Consider the following 19,039-nt stretch of genomic DNA (forward strand, 5'->3'; position numbering starts at 1 on the left):
TTCTTCTATGGACAGCAGTAAGAGTTTTCAGTAGTCCGGATTAAATATAAAGTAAAATATTTTTTATTTAATTTGGAAAGTAACATGACACGCCCAACAATGAGATAAGAGAATCTTCTTTTCCCTTTTAAGAGAACCAGGATTGTTCTCTAAAAGTCAGTAAGAAATTCTCAATATAATCTTGCAGAACCTGTGACTCCTAGCACCAAATATCTTCTCCAGGGGTGGAAAAAAATCAAATAAATATTGATCAAATCATGTTTAGAAATATTTGAAATAAAAATAGCATCTTAACAAAATAATTTACTGCCCACACAGATGAATTGCAAATCAAGCTTATTACACTACTGCATTTAAAACAAAATTAACTAATTGAGTCCATCCCAGTGATAGTCATCCAATTTGTTCTGCTTTTGACTGATTTAATGGCAAACAGAGCCATTACACTGCCAGATATTGCTCCCAATGTCCTGTTTCAAATGCAGTCATTTTGCAAATGATATAATCTCAAAAGTCAGCTTTGCTTCAAAACATAGTTTGAATTAGTGAGGGATTTTGCCCAGTTCTTACTCTAAAATAACTTTATTGTCACCCTAGCAGGCCAGTAGAGAAAAAGCAGTAAAGAATCCAAGATTATTTTATGCTAACAATAACTTAGAAATCAATGTATACAAACTTGAGGACTGGAAATATCTGCAGGAAAACCCCCTTTTCTGCCCTGGTAATTCTTACTATAACTGTAAGTACCAGAATGCACAAGTTAGAATTGCTATTATCAATCTTTGGGGTGTAACAGAGTGAAAGTTTTACACCTGAATGAGAATTTACAGAAAATAATTATTTCTCTATTACACAGGTCTTTGAACTAGAAAACTTGCAATGTTTTACAGTGATAAAGAAAAACAGAAGGCCATGCAGACATCAAACATACATTCACCGCACCACTGTTATTCCTACCAGAAGTCTTTCTGAAATTCTTCTTCCACACTTCCACTGATCAAGGACCCACAGACAACCCAGTAAAACCATTTCAACAGCTAAATAATCTCATTTTCAGGAAATTTCCCCTAATTAGGAAACAGAAGTTTACCCTGAAACTTCCTTGCTGTCCAAAATATTTGTTCAGTTTGGTATTACTCCTCTCCTCTGTTTCCACACTCTTTCACTGGTGAAAACTACTCTCACACTTCCCTCATTCCAGTGCTTTCCACAAAAACAAATCCAAGCCAGGGCATCTTTGTTTCAGATTTCTGATAATTTTCCTTTTTCCTCTCATAGGAGAAAACAGGATCCTATTTCTTCATGGGATGTCCTAACAAACTGCTACTCACATTTACCATCTTAGAAGAGTTTACATATTTATTATTTCCTCCATTTTTTTTCTAGTAACTGACAGTGTCTAGTTGCTTGGATGTTCCCTTTCTAAAATAGATATTCCATTTGAACTTTTCCAGTCTTTCAATTCATCATTCATTTGCCCCCTATTTTCAAAAGTAACCTTTGACTTGTATTAGCCAAGCTTGTTACAGTCAATTTTCTAAGAACTTGGATTTGTCAACCTGTCTTCACTGACCTGATTACATAATTTAAGAAGGTCCTACCCTGTTTCATCCATACTTTTGACTGAGATCTTACTCAGATCAATAATATTACAGAGGAATTTCTTTGGTCTTTTAACTAAGAGATTTGCAGGATGACTTCCTGCCACCCTGATGACTCTTGAAAAGAGTATCCCATTTAGTATCTTGACTTTGGTTTATCCACATGCTTGTGTTATATTGTTCTATAGTTGTAAAAATTGAATTAATTTTCTACTTTCTAGATCTTTAAAAATCATTTTGAATTTTTAAATGTTATTTAAAACATAATACACTCATCCTGTATGCTTTGCCTATAATGAATACATGAACTGTCTGGATTTCATTTCTGATTAATTTATTTTTCATGGTCTGTCTATTTCTCTGAGCAATTACAAGTAGAGCTACTAACTATTTGTATGTGTGTGCGAGCATTTTTTTGTTTTCTAATAATTCTTACCTTTACTGCATTTATTTATTAAATCAGTGAAAAATACTGGCTTTTCAAAGTCTTGCTTTTATTCTGAATTATTTATTATGTTTTCCTGTCTTTGTCATTGACAAAAGTTAACTGCAATATTCTCAAGAGAAATTAATGTTTATGCAAATGTACTGATGAGCATAATCCCCCAAAAATAAACATCTAGCATTTTTTTGTTAGTCAATATAGACTTCAATAAAATATTCAGCTCATGTCTCCAATCAACAGACTAAAAATCTTTGTATCTTTAAAGAGCTTATTACAGGCCCTTACATTTCTGAGGAATAGCCCAGTCACTATTTTCTGACCATTTACAGACATTTTCTGCTTCTCCATTAAAGGAAATGGGAATTCATCTCCATAACTATTCCACAGTGAAAGACTTTCATCAAGGCCTTACATTTCTCCCCCTGAGGAACCTCAGTCTTTTTCTCCATTAGGACCTTTTGGCAGTAGCTAGTGTGCACACACATATCCATTCCTTGTAGAAAGGGAAGACAAGAAAAGATCTCTGTCTTCTCATTGCCTCTTTCTGTTCACAAAGTTCAATGATTTCTTTCTTGCCCTTCTCTTTTGGACAGTGTGGAATTCATTTTTTTAGCAATACTCTTTTATATTGTTTGGGTTTTTTTTTTTTTAATCTGATTTAAGAAAAAATTATTTTTCTCATTCCTCCTGTTAAGGTAAACTCCAGCTCTGCCATATAGACAAATACTGTCACATCAGAGAGGAATTATGGATATAACCTGAGTATTTGAAAGACTCTGATTACATTATACATCATTTTCAGTGTTTATTACATTCTGCTTTCTTATTTATCTTGGAACTTCTTTGAAAGTATTTTTCTTCCTCTTTGGAAAGAAAAAATTGGAAACTTTCATAAGATATTTGCTGCCCTGAAGGCCTGTAGGGTATCCACACTGAAGCAGAGAAAAGAAGAAATCATTCTGCGCTGGCCAGAGCCTCCTTCAAGACCTGTTTCCTCCTGGAGTGGAACATCAAGAGCAGTGTAGGTGTATCACTTGGTGAGAAATTGAGGTTTTAAAATTTTTAGTATGTTGTGGATAAAAGCAAAATGAAAGACACAGGGTGTCATCCTGAATTTCTTCTTCATGCTTCTTCTTCCTTCTTCTTTATGAGTTTAATTGGCATTTTGTAATTGCGCAGAAAAGTCCACACTGGGGGCTCTTTGGGATCAGTTATTGAGTTAAAAAAGAAAATAATCCAGGTGTCAGCTCTTAATTGAATAGTTTAGTCTTAAAAGACCTTGTAACAAAAGATTGTAAGCCATTTTGTGCCTTCTAATGAAAACCTGCCAAACTCACAATAATAAGACTGTTTTACTAATAAAAATATTAAACACCTGAGTCCAAATATAAACTACCATCTCAAGTGCCTTCAATCCAAACCCAAAAAAAACCAACACTGGGGGGACTGAGTACAACCTGGAGCGCTTCTGGACTGAAGCAGAGACTGGGGAGTGGGGAAGAAAAGAACCTGAACTGAATTTGAGACTAGGAAATGGGGAGAAAGGTGTTTCCCATGGTTTTTTAAATGTATGTGTGTGCTTTTTGTTTCCTAGGAGCTCAATTAGTAATTAAATGTCTACATTACTTGGCCTCCAGAGATAGTAAAGTGGGTACAGATATATTTACTGGTAATTTTAGGGGGGAACTCATGAGAAAGACGTGCACAGACCAGGGTGTTCCTCTGTTGTACTGGAAGGAGGAAGCTTTCAATCATTGTTAAAAGTCAGGATGAAACATCATCAGATGGAATTTCATACTGTGAAATTTGACTACTTTACATCAGAATGAAACATTCGTGCTCTAAGGGAGCAGTAAAGAGGGAAGTATTTCCCTGACTAAAATAAAAATACAGTTATTCCTTAAAGTAAAAATACAGTTATTCCTTTTCTACTCTGAGTTTACATTCTAGGGAGGCTTTTTTCTACCTTACTTACACCTATAACTGGTTCATACTGGAATAAAGTATCTATCTGAACAGTTCAGTTCAGTTTCCTAAGGGCTTTTATCTTATAATCACCTTATTTTGAAATTTTTCCCTGAGACTGGGTATTTACACACCCTTTCATCCATCTGAACTACTGTGTCTCACAAATCCAGCCACGGCCATTGTCTTTGTTGAGATTTTGAAGTCATGTTTCTTGCTTCACATGATTTTTTATGAAATCTGTAGGACTTTGACAGAGATGTCTGCTTTATTAAATTTGATTTACATTGGCCAATGGGATCAAATGTTCTCTTCTGCAAATTTCTGCTCTACATCCTGCTCTGTCTCTCACACACATGCTCAAAAAAAACTCAAGAAAACCCTCATGACTGTGTATACTAGAATAAACTGAAAATGGTATTTTGCTTCACAAACACATTCTGGATTACTCAAAGTCCTTATCTGACAGATGCACCAGGCTTATATTGTTATTTACGAAGCAAGATGTTTTTTAAGACAGGACTGCATTTTTGCCCTGTTTTTGTATTGCCTAGCAGTAAAATAGGCAGGAGTAGAGTCTTTGAGTGGCAGTACATTATAATTAATGATGGGATGCACCTTCTTATCCTCACTCTGCCTCTAATCCTATCCATGTAAATGAGAAGCATTTTTTTAAAGAAAGACATATATACCAAGCTAAGAAAATGCATTTAGTTGGCATTTTTTCTTTAACCTCATTTAATGAGTCAAGGCTTCTATTCAAAGCTAATAGTAGAATGGGCAGATAATGGGACGTTTGGGAAGAACAAGACTGAAATTTGGGTGTTAGTAAGACATAAATGTCAGGTGTGAATCACATATTCATATTTTGTGATCAATTCCATAGAAATGGCTCTTTCTGCCAAAAATGCAAGTTTTTAGCATACACATGAAAAAATCTGTTAGTGTAGCATTTTGACATTAGGCATTTAAATTATAGAATAAAAATGAAAACGTAATTTCTTCCTGAAGTAGCTATAGTACCCACAGAGAGTAAATTCAGAGTTATCTGGCCCAATATATTTGGAAATCTCTCTGCACAAATGTTAGGGATGCACTAAATGCCGTAAATGGATTTATTTAATTTATATGTAAAATGTGGTCATTGCTTTCATCTTAATTGTTTTAATCTTGACATACCAGTGCTATCATATTGATGAGAGAATGGTCATTACTATTAGCAAACCTGTGAATCAAGTGTCAAAACCTGCCCTTTTCCCTCTCTGTAAAGCAGAGGGTAAGGGTGACAGATGAGTCCAACAGACCATCCTGATGAAGAATGTTCTGTAGCAAATTCAGAATGACAGTTGCACAAAATGGTCTATCACAATACCATGTGAATCATCTCCCATGTCAATCATAACTGGAACTTTTCAATAAATATGTCTGAGTGGGAGTTTGAATTCACTCAAAGAGGCATGAACAATACAGAGATTATTTTGTTCAGAATTATTTCCAATTATGAGACAAACAAATTTATCACAGGTGAAGAAACAAACAAGAATTTGGCTCAGCATCTGAAATTTAAACCAGACATCAAATTAAACCTATAGAAACATCAGTTGATATTTACAAAGGTGTTTTCCAATAGCCTGAAGATTTTTCATTGTTTAACTGTGTTATAGCTCTTAACTTTCCCATCAAAACAAGTGACACACAATAAAAGGAACTTTCAAACTGGTAACTTGTACAATTAGTAAATATTACTTCCTCTGAAACAGTAGAATATGTTCAATAAAGTACAGTCAAATTTGAAAAGCAACCTCAAAGAGTAAGGGCATAAGGAGTCACGTGTTTTGCAGCTATTACTGCACAGTAAGTGTCTCTTAATGAAATACCAAATGTTCTTCTGTTTCTCATTGAAAATGTGGCATTTTCCATTTTCTTCTTTCACCACATGTCAGCATAGAAAACCTGGGTTTTTCATCCCAGAAGAAATATTTTCTCCTTGGGTTTGCTTTTCCTAACCAGTTATCAATTCCGCCCATTTTCAAAGGCTGGGAACCAAGGAAATGGAAGAATTAAACATATTCCACCACTGAATAAAATAACAGCTTCCTTTTCATAGCTCAGTGGTAAAATTTGCCACAAGCTGAAATCAGTGAAACTCAGCAGAAGTGCTACACTTCAAATTGGGTCACCTTGAAATAGGTGAAGAACATGTCAGAGATTTATGAACCTCTCCTCATCTCAGAGTTCTAGAGAATCAGAAAGGGTGACCAGGCACCTCTGAAAATCTTACACGATGCTTCTGCAAGGGAGTCAGAGGGACATCAAAGTCTTGTCTGAAGCCTTGCATTATCACTAAATGACTCAAGGGAGAGAAGACAGGGTAACGAGCAGACAGGAAGAATGGCAGATAAGAACTTTAAGAAAAACAAATTGGAAATGGTTTATAATGAGTTGAAGGACAGAATTTATAGAAGGACTGGAAAGAAAAGATTAAAAATGACAGAAAAAAGGAGAGAGCAGAGAAAGAAAGGCACCATGAAAATTAATTAAAACAAAGGAAGAAAAATAATTAATAGATGAGAAGACATGCTTTAAAATAAATAAAGAGATGAGGTTTTGCAAAACCAAGTCATTGAGAGAAGCACAATAAATCACAGCTAGATATCAAATAATTTAACTGTGCATACCTTCATCAATGGGTTCATACTTCAGAATAATTTCTAAGACAGTTGTTTCATTAGCTTCAGTTTGAAATTGTTCTTTTGCAAGAAATTTCAGGAGCTGGCCATCAGGTAGAATGTTGCCATCTATTGAGTAAGCCTTGAATAGTTCTTCAAATTCAGGTCTGTGTACAAGAGCTCGATAAATTGCTCTGAAGTCGTCCATGCTAATTATATCTCCTGAGTGTTTGTCAATGGTTTTCTGAGGAAAGAAGCAACCAAAAGAATTTTTTTTCAAAAATCAAAAAACAACATTCATATATGCAAAGTTATGCACCAAACATTTTTTTATAACTGACCATAGGAGTAAGAATCATAGAAGAATCCAACAGTGACTACAATCAGATTACATTCTTCAACTTTTAGATTACGCTTTGTGTGCTACAAATATTTTATATAAAGTAAAATGGACCATATGACATAATTAGCATCTAAATAAGTACAATAAATTTAGATTTAATGCATTTTAATATTAAAATATATTGTAGAAAATCTCTAAAATGCTATGCATTAAAACAAATGTGCAGCATAAAAATTATCAAGTGGAAAATATATTTAGTATAATACCTCTCCAACAGCTATTGACATCATATTGTAAATACTGTCAGTAAAATTTGCATACAAAAACATCAACCAGTAATCTTAAAAATGACATAAGGGTGTCCAAATTATCAAGAGACAAGTCTTTTAATACTTCAAAGAAGAAACACTAATAAAAATTGAAGATCATATTTTATAATAACCTATGACATCATGTTCTGTTCTTAACAAGCCAGAATGTTTAACTTAGGTTAATCATTCACGCTTTCAGAATTCTTCAATTTAAGCTTGTTTTCATAGAGCTTACAAAATGTTAGCATAGAAATTAATTTCAGTGTTTCAGTGTAAAAGCCAAAAGAAAAGGTAAAAGGGCAAAAGAATTTGAATAGAATTATAATTTTTACCATTTCTGCCTTTTGTGGTTTTCTCAGGTTTAACAATTCAAATTTTCCTTTAAAATTTTATACTCAAAATAAGTACCTGCATACAAAATATAAATGTTTGTAATATTTTAGCCTGAAATATTCTTAAAAGTTGCCAAATTAAGAGAAATCTGCTGACAAAATTGCTCACAAAAATAAAAAAAAAAAAAAAAGGGCAATCTACTGCCTCAGTGATCATCACTGTAAATTGATGAAAATTCCTAATTGTTGGCTCCTTAAACAGAAAGTGCCAAAGAGGCCAAGTTACAGCATCCAAAACATGGCACTTACAATGGCTGGGTTGGCTTCCACCAAAGTGTCTATAAACAGGAAATTGCTTACTTGAGCTCTGGCTGCTCTTTGATCAAGATTTGGGATTACTGCTCAATTAGATTTATTTATATGGTTTTGAAGCCATAGTATAAAATCTAAAATTTAATGATCCACTGACAGTTCCCTCCTACTCAGTACAGTTCCTACTGTACCTGAATAAGTACAACAATAGGATTAAAAATATATTAGATAACTAAAACAAGTAGAAAATTAATTTCATGAGTTCTAGTGAAAACATCCTACAAATCAGTACTTCAGTATTTGCTTTGAGTTTGTGAAAGAGAATAATAATGATTTTTAACAGAAGTCACTAGCAAGAAAATATTTCTGTACAAATGCTAATTATTCACATTTCAGTATTGCTGAAAAATTCCCCAGCTAAGGTTGATATCTTCAATCCAATTTTTAATGTTCTTAACAATACAGCAAATTTGCTCATAACCATTAAGCAGGAAAAGAGAATACCAACTTATTTTGGAAATAAACAGTCTATCAGGACTTGGAAGATGTTCACTTAGTTGCTGGCACAAAGAGAAGCTGGGCAAAAAAAATTAAAGTTTCTATTTTAGTTGCCTTTTGATGAAATACAGGCAATAATACTACATAAGAGAACTCTAAAAATTAAAGTGATAAAATCTTGTCACTATAAAAAGATATTCTTACAATTTTGGGGGAAGATTTTTGTCATTCCTATTTTTATTAATGCACATCAAATCTTTGCTGTTCAGAAAAAGAAGAGACAAAGAGTCTTGAGAGAAATTATATGAAAATTTATTATTCCTTAAAACCATAATGTTCATATTGCTCAAAAGAGTATTACAGTAAAACAAACTCAAAGAGAACAGACAAGAAAGAAAAGCAGATTATTCCTTTAAATTGGTTTTCTATAAAATGTATTTTGCTATGTGTAACCATTAGATTAACTGCTGGTATGTAGTTAGTTACAATGATGTCAGTAAGATTCCCTTCCAGAATGCTTTGAATTTTTACATGTTATTAAACTGATTAAATATTTGAGCCCCCCAAACTACTGGACACCTGTAAATCTTTCCCAAATAGCAAAGAACACCTACCAGTACTGCAATAAATAACTAGATCAGGCTATTGGGTATAATAGGTTATTAAACACAACTAGATCAGACTTGTTCTTTGCAGGTCACTTCCCTCAAATAATTCTTTTCTCTACCCACAGCTGATCACTCTCAAACTCCAGCCAGAAATCAAAGTAGGGGGAAGATAGAGGAAGCAGTGAGAAATATTTTTAAATTCTCAAGAGCTTCTCCAGATTGGCAAATATCTCCTTGCAAGTTCAAAAACCACAGGAAGCCTCTCCAGCCAGGGTTGAGCTCATGCTGCTGCTGGTTCTACCTTGGCTTGACAACAATGAGAGGGGAAGACAGGGTGAGGAAAACTTAGCACCTTCCTTCTTATGACCTAAAAGTCTCTGACTTGCCATAGTTAATTCTCCTCTGCCAAATCAGGACAGAATCAGCCAGCTGGTTACAACATTCTTAAAAGAATCATGTATATAAATGTGTAAATAAATAAATAAACAAATATGTATTTCTATATATACACACACTTGTTTTCATTCCCTTAGGGAAACAGCATTACCAGACAGCTTTTTTAGGGGACAAAAATGAGGTAAAAGGAAAATCTTACATCTTTTGAGTCATTACAATAAGAACATGTATACCCAGTATGTGCCAAGGCACACAGTTTTCTAGTACTTGCTCACTGGGATGTGGTACTTGTTGCATCCCCAGGACAAAGGAGGAATTGAGAATCTGACTCCATGTTCTTAGAAGGCTAATTTATTATTTTATGATATGATATGATATGATATGATATGATAAGATATACTGTACTAAAACTGTACTAAGAATAGAGAAAAAAATCGAAAGAAAAAGCTTAACAAAATACTAATTAAGAAGTGTGACTTCTACTAGAGTCCTGACACAGCTAGATCATAGTTGGTCATTAAGTAACAACAATTCACATGCTGGACAAACAATCTCCATACATCATTCCAAAGCAGCAAAACAGGAGAAGCAATCAGACAATTCCCTGAAGTTTCTCAGCTTCTCAGGAGAAAAAATCCTGGCAAAGGGATTTTTCAGAAAATATGACAGTAACAGTGGCACAAGATCTGCTTGGCAGTAGTTTGCCTACACTAAATTAACTTATTAAGACCAGTTTCTAGCTGGATGGTGTAACCTTCATGGAAATCTCAAACACTGCCATGTCTCAAGGCCAAATCCTTTCCCTGGGGTGCAATTCCCATCCATTCAGGTACACCTCTTAAATACTCCAGGAAAGATGTAGTGGAGAACAGAATGAATGTGTGCTGGATCTAAAGCCTGAGCAGCTCAGACAAGTCCATGTTGTCCTCCTGGCAAGCGGATTTTGAGGAAGTTGCTCTCATGGCTCTGCCCAGCAAACAGGCACATCTGGGTTCATTAGCTTGATCACAGAAAAAGCTGAATAGGATGAAACCAGAATGCTTCAAGTTATCTCAAGTGTGGTAATGTTACAAAAAACCTGGGAATCAAAATTGACGTGTGTTCCATCTGACACTAATCTGTTGTGGTGGAAAGACAGAGTTATGGGGATGTCAGTCTCTTCTCCGAGTACCAAGAAGTAGGGCAAGCAGAAGTGGACTCAAGTTGTGCCAGGGATGGTTTACACTGGCTAGTAGGAAAAATTTCTTCACTGAAAGTGTTGTCAAGCATTGGAAGAGGCTGTCCAGGGAAATGTCTGAGTCACCATTCCTTTAAAGTATTTAAGAGACCTGTAGATGTGGTGTTTAGGGACAAGGTTTAGAGGTGGACTTTTCAATGTATTAATGGTTGAACTCAGTGATCTTAGAGGCATTTTCCAATCTAAAAGATTGTGATTCAAATACAAGCCCTGGGTTATCTATTTTACACAGAAACAAAAGACCTGGAGGAGGAAAAATCTTTGCTGATTTTGCACACCACTCTAGCACAAAATACATTTCCCAAAAAATTAACTTGAAAAAATTCAGCAAAGGTATGATGTGTGTAACTGAACTTCTGAACTACTAATTGCTTAATGTACATACACCTTACCTTGAAAATATGTTTTAAATGATCTTCGTCAAAATTTATTTGCATTTTTTCAAGAAGCCTAATGCAACCATCTAAATCAATATTCCCATTCTTGAAATCATTCTGAATGAGATTCCAAAACCACGTATGAGACGTGAAGTTAAGGAAGATTTTGGCCCATGAAATTGCCCATTAATGGGGGGATGAGGGGGAGAAGTTTCATTTTCTTACACCTAAGAAGGTTGTGCTTTCCTTTTCTCATACTCTAGAACATCCTTATCTTCTGACCTGTGAGAATGCAGCAGGCCCTGAGGTGTGCAGCAAGAGATTTTTGCTCTGTCTTCAGAGACTTAGAGGGCAGTGACCAGAAGGGCTGAAGGGAGGGAGTGAAGATGATCAGGGGATGCTCAGGGTGCAGAAAGGGGTGCAGTGAGAGGAGGGAAATGTGGGGAGGCCGAGGGGACTCAGCAGTAGCAGGGAATGGTGGGAAATGCCAGGAAACACCAAGGAATGAGTGTCCTCAGCACTGTGCCCACCCAAACCTTATCAACCGGCCCTGGCTGATGGGACTGGCTGCCCCAGGCCATCCCTGCCACCCTCCTGTGTGCCCAGGCCACCTCCAGGCCTGAGGGGAAAGAAACACATCGGGGGGACCCAATGGCAGCTGTCACACGCCAGGGAGGGGAGAGGAGGAGGAGAAGGCAGCAGAAAAAAAGGATATCTATTCTCATCCATGGTGGCTGTGCTCCAGCCCCCTCACAGCAGTGCCATTACCAGCCCTTGCTCGGGCTCACAGTGGGCTCCTCATGCCCCCATGTCCTGTTGGAGTGCCATGGAACGTTCGCCCCTCCATCCTTCCAGTGTTGCTGCAGTGATGTCACAGACTGCAGGCGCCCAGCACAGGCCCCTTCCTGCCACTGCTCTAACACCATCGTGGGCCTTTTCCTTCCAGCACAAAATATGTCCCAGGCCCTGCCCTCATCCGCCACCTCCCACCCTCAGGATATCCCACACGCCGGCGCGGGCCGAGGCGGGAGCTGCGTGAGGCCGGGCAGGCCTTTGCGGCCAGCGGTGCCAACGTCCTCCTGGGGACTTTGGCCAGCTTGTCCCAGGTGTCTCTGCTCTGCTGCGAGGTGACAAGCTGGTGAGGCAAGCGGTCACCACAACATCTTCCCCCAAAAAAACCAGGAGCACTGTGCTACCAACCCACTGCAGCAGCTTGAGGGAAAACCCTGGGCCTCAGGGAACCAGCCAACTCCATGGTTCAGCGTGATGGTGGATGTTGGGGAATGGTGAGAAACCACCCAAAGGGCTGGAAGGCCATGTAAAATGGCTGTGAAGCCACTCCAAAGGGCTCTGAGGCCACCCCAAATGGCTGGGAGGCCATCCCATAGGGCTGGAAAGCCACCCCAAAGGGTTGCAAGGCCATCCAAGCTCCCAGTTCCCTGCAGGGAACTGCTGCATCCTCAAAACCAGCCTGGGCAAGAGCAGCTGTCCATGTTGTCCTCCTGGCAAGAGGATTTTAAGGAAGTTGCTCTCATGGCTCTCATGTGCCTCATGCTTTGAGGCACACCAGTATCAGCCTTCAAATCATTTGGACAACATTTGGAAATCAGGCTGGATTCCACCCTTTCTCCATTTCCCATTTCCCACTCATTTTACACGGATTCTTCTCCGGGCAATCTGCTTCAAAGTTGCCAGCTTCCATGTAGCTGTCAGCAAGCCTGAGTGAGACTCTAAATGTGACAGACCAAAGGCAGTTTGCCACAGGTTTTATGAAACTTGTGAAAGCCGAGGACAACAAGTTTTGTATTGGCATTCTGGAAAACATTCAGGTTTTGTCAGAGGATATATATGGGAAAAATCTGTCAAGGAATTCCCTGTTACTCACACTTTTATGGACTGGAATAAACTATGGAATGTTCAGCATCTGAACATCAAGGTCTCCAATGCTGAAGTGCTTCAATGCTTGCTGAAGTACTATCTTTGATATGATGGCCTAAATAAAAAGCAGGGGGGAAAGACAAAATGGAGTTGTTTAATTGATTTATTTCTGGATCACTCAGGAGAGTACAGAGACTTCCATCAGTCAATCACCACTTCAAAAATAATTCAGGTCTGCAGTGACTGGAAGTAATCTGCTGGAGTTTTTTTTTCCACTTTCTTCATGTACTTTTCAAGTGCTTTACCAGTAACAGTCAAAATGTCAAAGCAGCACAATGCTACAGGTGAGATAGTAAGCAAATTCTTATTTTCATTTGTAATTTTAACTAAAATTACATTCACTTATGTAGCATCACACCAAATGAAACATTGATTTTAAGGAAGTTGGTAAGGTAGATTGGCAAAGATTGGGACATAGTATCTAGATTTCATTTATAGCTACAGAAACCCTGTAAATTCAGCCTTCAGGCTTTGCTTGTGCATTTATCTCTGAATTCCTTATACAGGCACATGAACAAAAGGAAGATTAGGACACTGGAGGAATAAATTTCTAATAGCTAGTGCAGAAGATATTTCAGGACTACCCAGGGATGTAGGCTGGGTGTTGCAGCATTAAAGAATAAAATAATGATACTCCCTCTCTCCCAGTATTTATTACAAAGGCCAAAGGAATGCATGGGATTTTGGTTTACTTTCAAACTGCGATAGTGATTGTTTCCTAACTTTTATCACAAATTATTACGAATGCCTTTCATCCTTGCTGTTTTCTGTAAACATAACTTTTAATTAGAGTTTCAACAGAAACAAAGTTTAATTTCAAGCACTACTGTAGACACTACAGTTGGAAAAAGAAATGTGAACATTTAAGAATTATTCTGACAAATATTAGATATTTTTGATTTAAGCATAAGATTTTGCTGCTGTTCATCATGGCAGGTGGGAATTGCAGTGCCACATGGGTTGAACACACCCTTTAGTAAATACTCATCTGAATAAGTAAATACTCATCTGTGGCTTTAGAGATTCACTGCTGACTGGCCATGGTTGCTTCCGTTGTCTTGGTTTTAAAATGTCATCAAGAACTACTCATTTCTATGGTTTCAAGGAGAAACAACATTGTGCAAAAATGGGCATCCTCAGGTTACTCTTTTGAAGGAAAATGAAGATTTTGCATACTTACTGCCCTCTGATTTGGGAGGTTCCTTTCTCTGTGTATCTGGATATGATAATTAATTTCCCAGATAAACTAATGTTGAATAGAGAGAAAGAGGGAGCACAGAGAGCATTTTCTGTGCTCTCTTGGTTCTTCAGAGCTGCATTACTTATGGGTCATTCTCTTTTCACCCCACAGCTGCTGCTGAGATCCATCCAACACCAACCCACCAATCCTTCGGTGCCTGTGCTGCTGCTGGACACCATTCAAGGAGGAAGCAGCTGTCTTTATATAGAATTTGGTTGAATATGTGATTATTTCTTTATTGGAAGCAAAAGTGATTTTATTAAAAATGTTATGCAACCCAGGGCTGATATAATGAAGATGGCCTGTTGGGAATGTAGTTTATATCTGCAGTACCAAAAAATAAAAGACATTTTGGGCATAGATTTAAGTGCTAACAGATATAGATATAACACTTGAAATTCTGGATTGGAACAAATCACTTTTTTTCACAAATATTAAAACATGAACAAACAAGAGGGAATAATAAAGAACAATGAAAAAGACAAAACAGTTAAACAACTTTCAGTTCCAATATTTATTGCACTAGATCAATCCCCTATGAGATGCAAATATATGGCATTTTGCAGTGCACTTTTTGGTTCCGTAGAATTCAATTCTCTCTACTTTAAAATTATGTTTCTATATGACAAAACGGTAGCAAGGAGTGCAATAATGAAAAGCATTTAATATTGCAATGTCAGTCCATCAGTCTACCTTTATGAACTTTTCATTTTCTTTCAATTTCCTTCCCTGTAAAAGAGGGAATCTGTGAAACCAGAATCTGCAACAAAAGCTGCTGAGAAGGATGGAATTTCAGCAGAATAAATGTTCTGATCTGACTGAAAATGCTCACTCATTTTTTGCAAGTCTATGAAATCAATCTGGAAAAGATAATTACAAAACAGGCTTTGTCAAATATCCCTCTACATTCTCCAGGATGGGCTTGGATTTTTAAAATTTTTTTTACATTCTTTTGGAAATTGGAAACCTGGGAAAGAATAAACATTATGAGAAGAAACTGGAGGTGTACAACACCATGGAAAACTTCAGGGAACTTTTATTTATACACTTTTGTAGCTCTGAATGTCTTTGAGACAGTTGCAACTGTTTGCTTTTTTGTCTATAAATGATTTTTTGTTGTTGCTTAGGGAATACATGCCAGCTTTCATTATCTTTATTCCTAAAATAGTCTCCTTTTCTCTCCAATGCTTTGAAAACCATTCACATTCTTATAGCTCCTTGTGAATCCCACTTTTTTTTTCTCCAGTTCTCTGTATTTTAACAAAAGAAATGAAGGATTGGCACATATAATATATGTATATTTATATCTACAACAAAACCAAAATTCACGTTGTTCAGCTGTATCAGGCAGCAGTTTTCCACTGCAGTCAAGAGTACAGCACACCTGGAATTGAAGCTCTGTCCTATTTATAATCATAACAATCTGCTGCTAAAGACTTGCTTTGTGCCTACAAAAAAACATTATCATCAGGTATCTTTTGGTTCTTCTTATCTTGGGTTGCTCCTGAGCAGCCATGGTTCTTTGTCACAAGGAGAAGATCACCTACTCCAGAAGTTCAGAACAGCTTTACAGAGAGATGTAATTTTCTCTCAAAATAAACCAGGAATTTTGTTAAAATTCTGCTCTTCCATTTTCAGGCTTGCAGACTCATTGGAATCACCAAGTTGGTATACACATACCTGAGCCAAATTGGCTCAATTTTTTTATTTCTGATAATAATTTTGAATCTGTCCTTAATTGTTTCTGTAAAGAAAATTATCATTTTTACTATGCCAGTAACATAAGAGTTTAGCTTGGACTTCATTGCCAGCTTACAGCTGCATTAAAATGAGAAGACACTTTGTATTTGGACTGAATATTTAATGTTCACATTATAAAGTTTGCTTCATGTTTTTCTAGTGCTACAGCAGGTGGAAAACCTATCAAAATAACACCAGTGAAACAAATGTAATGATTTCATTTTCAAATATATGTGTGGAATTAAAAGCTAATTTATTTTTTGTTTCAGAATAGATAGATAGATAAGTCTATAACAGGCAATAAAGACTCCAGTTATCTGTTGGCAGAAAGCAAAGTCTGTCAATATTTCTAGTCACTGGAAGAAATTCATGTTTTCCTCTTTACATTTTCCAAAAATTCTTTCTTTGCTTCATTTGTGAAACGGAAAAGACAATTTTTGTAAAACAAAACACCTTGCTTGTATGTCTTCCAGCTTGTAGTCTGTCCTAAAATTTCCACTGTGTGTCTTACTCCACATTCCTTTCCAAGCTGTGGGAAAGAAAAGAAAATATGATTTTAAAACAGAGGAAATAAAAATGAAGGAAATCCAAAGAGCCTTCTGTCAAGTGTCTCTCTGTCACTGAGCTCAAACAAGCAACACATTAATGCTGCAGCTATAGTAGGACTAAATTCAAGGATTATTTTCCCTTCTACAGTAAGAATGGTTTAAAATGTTTCAATAAATCTGAAAAAGCAGATTTAGTACATGCCAAGTGCAAGATATTTTCTAAGTCTGTATGTCAGTATGCCATTCCTGCCCAAATAGTGGATTTTATAGTCCTTTTTAATAAAAGCTTCAGAGTTATAAAAAATGTGGAATGGTTTCAAAGAGTCAGTGTTTCAAAAAATAACTATTTTGAGCTATTCAAAGCATAGTATCCTGGGATTCTCCACAGTTACGAGACATGTTTGTTACAGAAAGGCTTTGGAATTGCCATAATACAAAATTGAGGGAATAAGAGACATTAATAATACTAATACTACTACTAGTAGTGATAATAATAATAATAAATAATAATATTTATAACAAATTACCCATGCCATATTAGATCATTAATGTAGTCAATTATCCTTGAATGGAAAAAGGAACTATTACACATCCTTAAATTAATTCCTGTGATTAATAAATTATTATCCTGAGTTTTTTTAGGCTCCTGGGATGCTATTAAAGTCTGCTGATAGTGACAGAGACTGCAGATGAGACCTGTCTTGGGGCTGTCCCTCGGTATGTCCCCAGAACTGCAGATGACACCCAGTCTCAGGGGAATGGAAGACCAGTGTCTAGGTCAGATTAGAGACAACAAGGGTTGGCTCTTAAAAACTGAGGTAGGGATTAAGATAATTATATGGGACAGGCGTGCAAAGCAGCCATGATCCCAAATTAAATTCTCGGGTAGTTGATGAGAGTTTCTTTCACAAAATGAAAAAGCATCAAGAAAAGAAATTTCCTATCCTGGTTGAAATTTAGAATACAAACCTACATCCTCAAGCACACTGCTGTGCTCTCATGTACAACAGCTTTCTTTACTGCAAAGATTCAAGATCTACCTACACAGATCTCAGATCAGTGTAGCAGCCCCTGGCAAGCCTAGAGCTATTTAGGTGTGCTCATCTTCACTGGCAGAAAGCAAAGGATCAAAAGTCTTTGCTTACTCACTTATTCATTGCTTTTTCTAAAACACAGTTTGTTTATTCTTAAACACAAGTTCAGAAGCCTGAGGAAGACAAAACATGGAGTATTGTGCCTCTCATGTAATTTTACTGTTATCTGACTTCTGAGACACAGCCTGCCCAGTGAGGAGTTAGACTTTAAACCAAATGCATAGATCAGGCCACACTAAATCCTCCACATTCAACTGAGATGAAAATACGAATTTGTGCTCACAGTCATTCATGTTCATGGCTGGAGACTCTCACTGTCGGCCCTTCTGGCATTAATCCTCCATTCATTCTGCCTCAGCACGTGGTAAAATGCTCATTTCATATGGCTCATACTTTGCCCACCAACTCACATTTCTTTCCCTTGGAAAGGAATTTTTAATGTGGGGACAGGAGGTTGGGACAGCATACTGGGAAGTTTATCCTACTATGGGAATTCTATGACTGAAAGAGTCCAAGCTCCTCTAGAGATTGAGGAAAATAAATACCCTATAAGCCACTTCTCTTTGAGTGGGGAATTGACAGCTAAACCTCCTAAAGACTGGTTTCAGTGAAAAACAAACCAAAAAAAAGCAGATTTCAGTAAAGGTCTTCGGTTTCAGCTAGAAACACTTTGTTTCTGAAACAAGATAAACAAAGGTAAGATGAACAAATTATTGGGGCAGGGGGGATGGTTGTGGAGTTCTGGGTTTTTTTACCCTACATTGAAAATATTGTTAAGGAGATTACCTCTGAGAAGCTCATCATTCAGAAATCAGGCTCACACAGGTGGAAAAAAACTCCTTAAACTTTGTGTTGGATGGAAAATTGGAAAAAATGCCTTGAACAGCTGTGTTGTCCTTTCTGTACCATTGACTCCATTGATCTTGAAGTATCATAGATAAGTTCCCTTTAGAACCAGGCATGTTCCAAGCCATCAAGTTTCCTTATGCTTTCTTTCTTGCTTTATAGCATTCAACAGATGAGAAAAAGTGGGTTTTTGTTTCCAATGCTTACAAGTTCATTAGTAAGTATCTTTTACAAATCCCTGTGATTATTTTTGAGAAAAAAAGAATTTCCAGTTCGCTGAAGATATTAATTTTATTTAAGAACTATATTTCACACAAGACTTCCCATTTTCAACTTACTTTAATTACATAGTCATTAGAGACAGATTTGAGAAGCACAGCTTATTTGAAGTATTTATTATTCATTCTTGTATTGTTAATGAAGCAATGCCTGAAGCACATCTGCAGTAAGAAGTCACCTTCTTGTTCATCAGTTTTTCAAGTCCATAAAATAAATGTGATTGCTTCAGGTACTGTATTACATAGATTCAGTACCATTGC

At 36.7% G+C, this 19,039-nt stretch overlaps 2 protein-coding genes across 2 annotated transcripts in view; one reads left to right on the forward strand and one right to left on the reverse strand.

Moving 5' to 3' along the window:
* PLCZ1 (phospholipase C zeta 1) overlaps positions 1 to 11,675 on the reverse strand; it is a 45,230-nt gene extending 33,555 nt beyond the window's left edge. Inside the window, exons 1-3 of the mRNA XM_058023309.1 lie at positions 11,631 to 11,675; positions 11,110 to 11,238; positions 6,690 to 6,924 (exon numbers count right to left, since the gene is read on the reverse strand). Of these exons, the coding sequence (XP_057879292.1) occupies positions 6,690 to 6,924; positions 11,110 to 11,238; positions 11,631 to 11,675 (409 nt within the window). The remainder of the gene's footprint in view (positions 1 to 6,689; positions 6,925 to 11,109; positions 11,239 to 11,630) is intronic.
* A 70-nt stretch (positions 11,676 to 11,745) lies between these two features.
* On the forward strand, positions 11,746 to 13,078 carry CAPZA3 (capping actin protein of muscle Z-line subunit alpha 3). The gene is given in 5 exon segments (XM_058023310.1): positions 11,746 to 12,021; positions 12,158 to 12,237; positions 12,565 to 12,810; positions 12,812 to 12,960; positions 12,963 to 13,078. Coding segments are annotated over 5 exon segments (867 nt in total).
* The last annotated feature ends 5,961 nt before the right edge of the window (positions 13,079 to 19,039 follow it).

The sequence above is a fragment of the Melospiza georgiana genome, chromosome 4 (genome assembly GCF_028018845.1).
Source record: "Melospiza georgiana isolate bMelGeo1 chromosome 4, bMelGeo1.pri, whole genome shotgun sequence".
NCBI classification, from domain to species: Eukaryota; Metazoa; Chordata; class Aves; order Passeriformes; family Passerellidae; genus Melospiza; species Melospiza georgiana.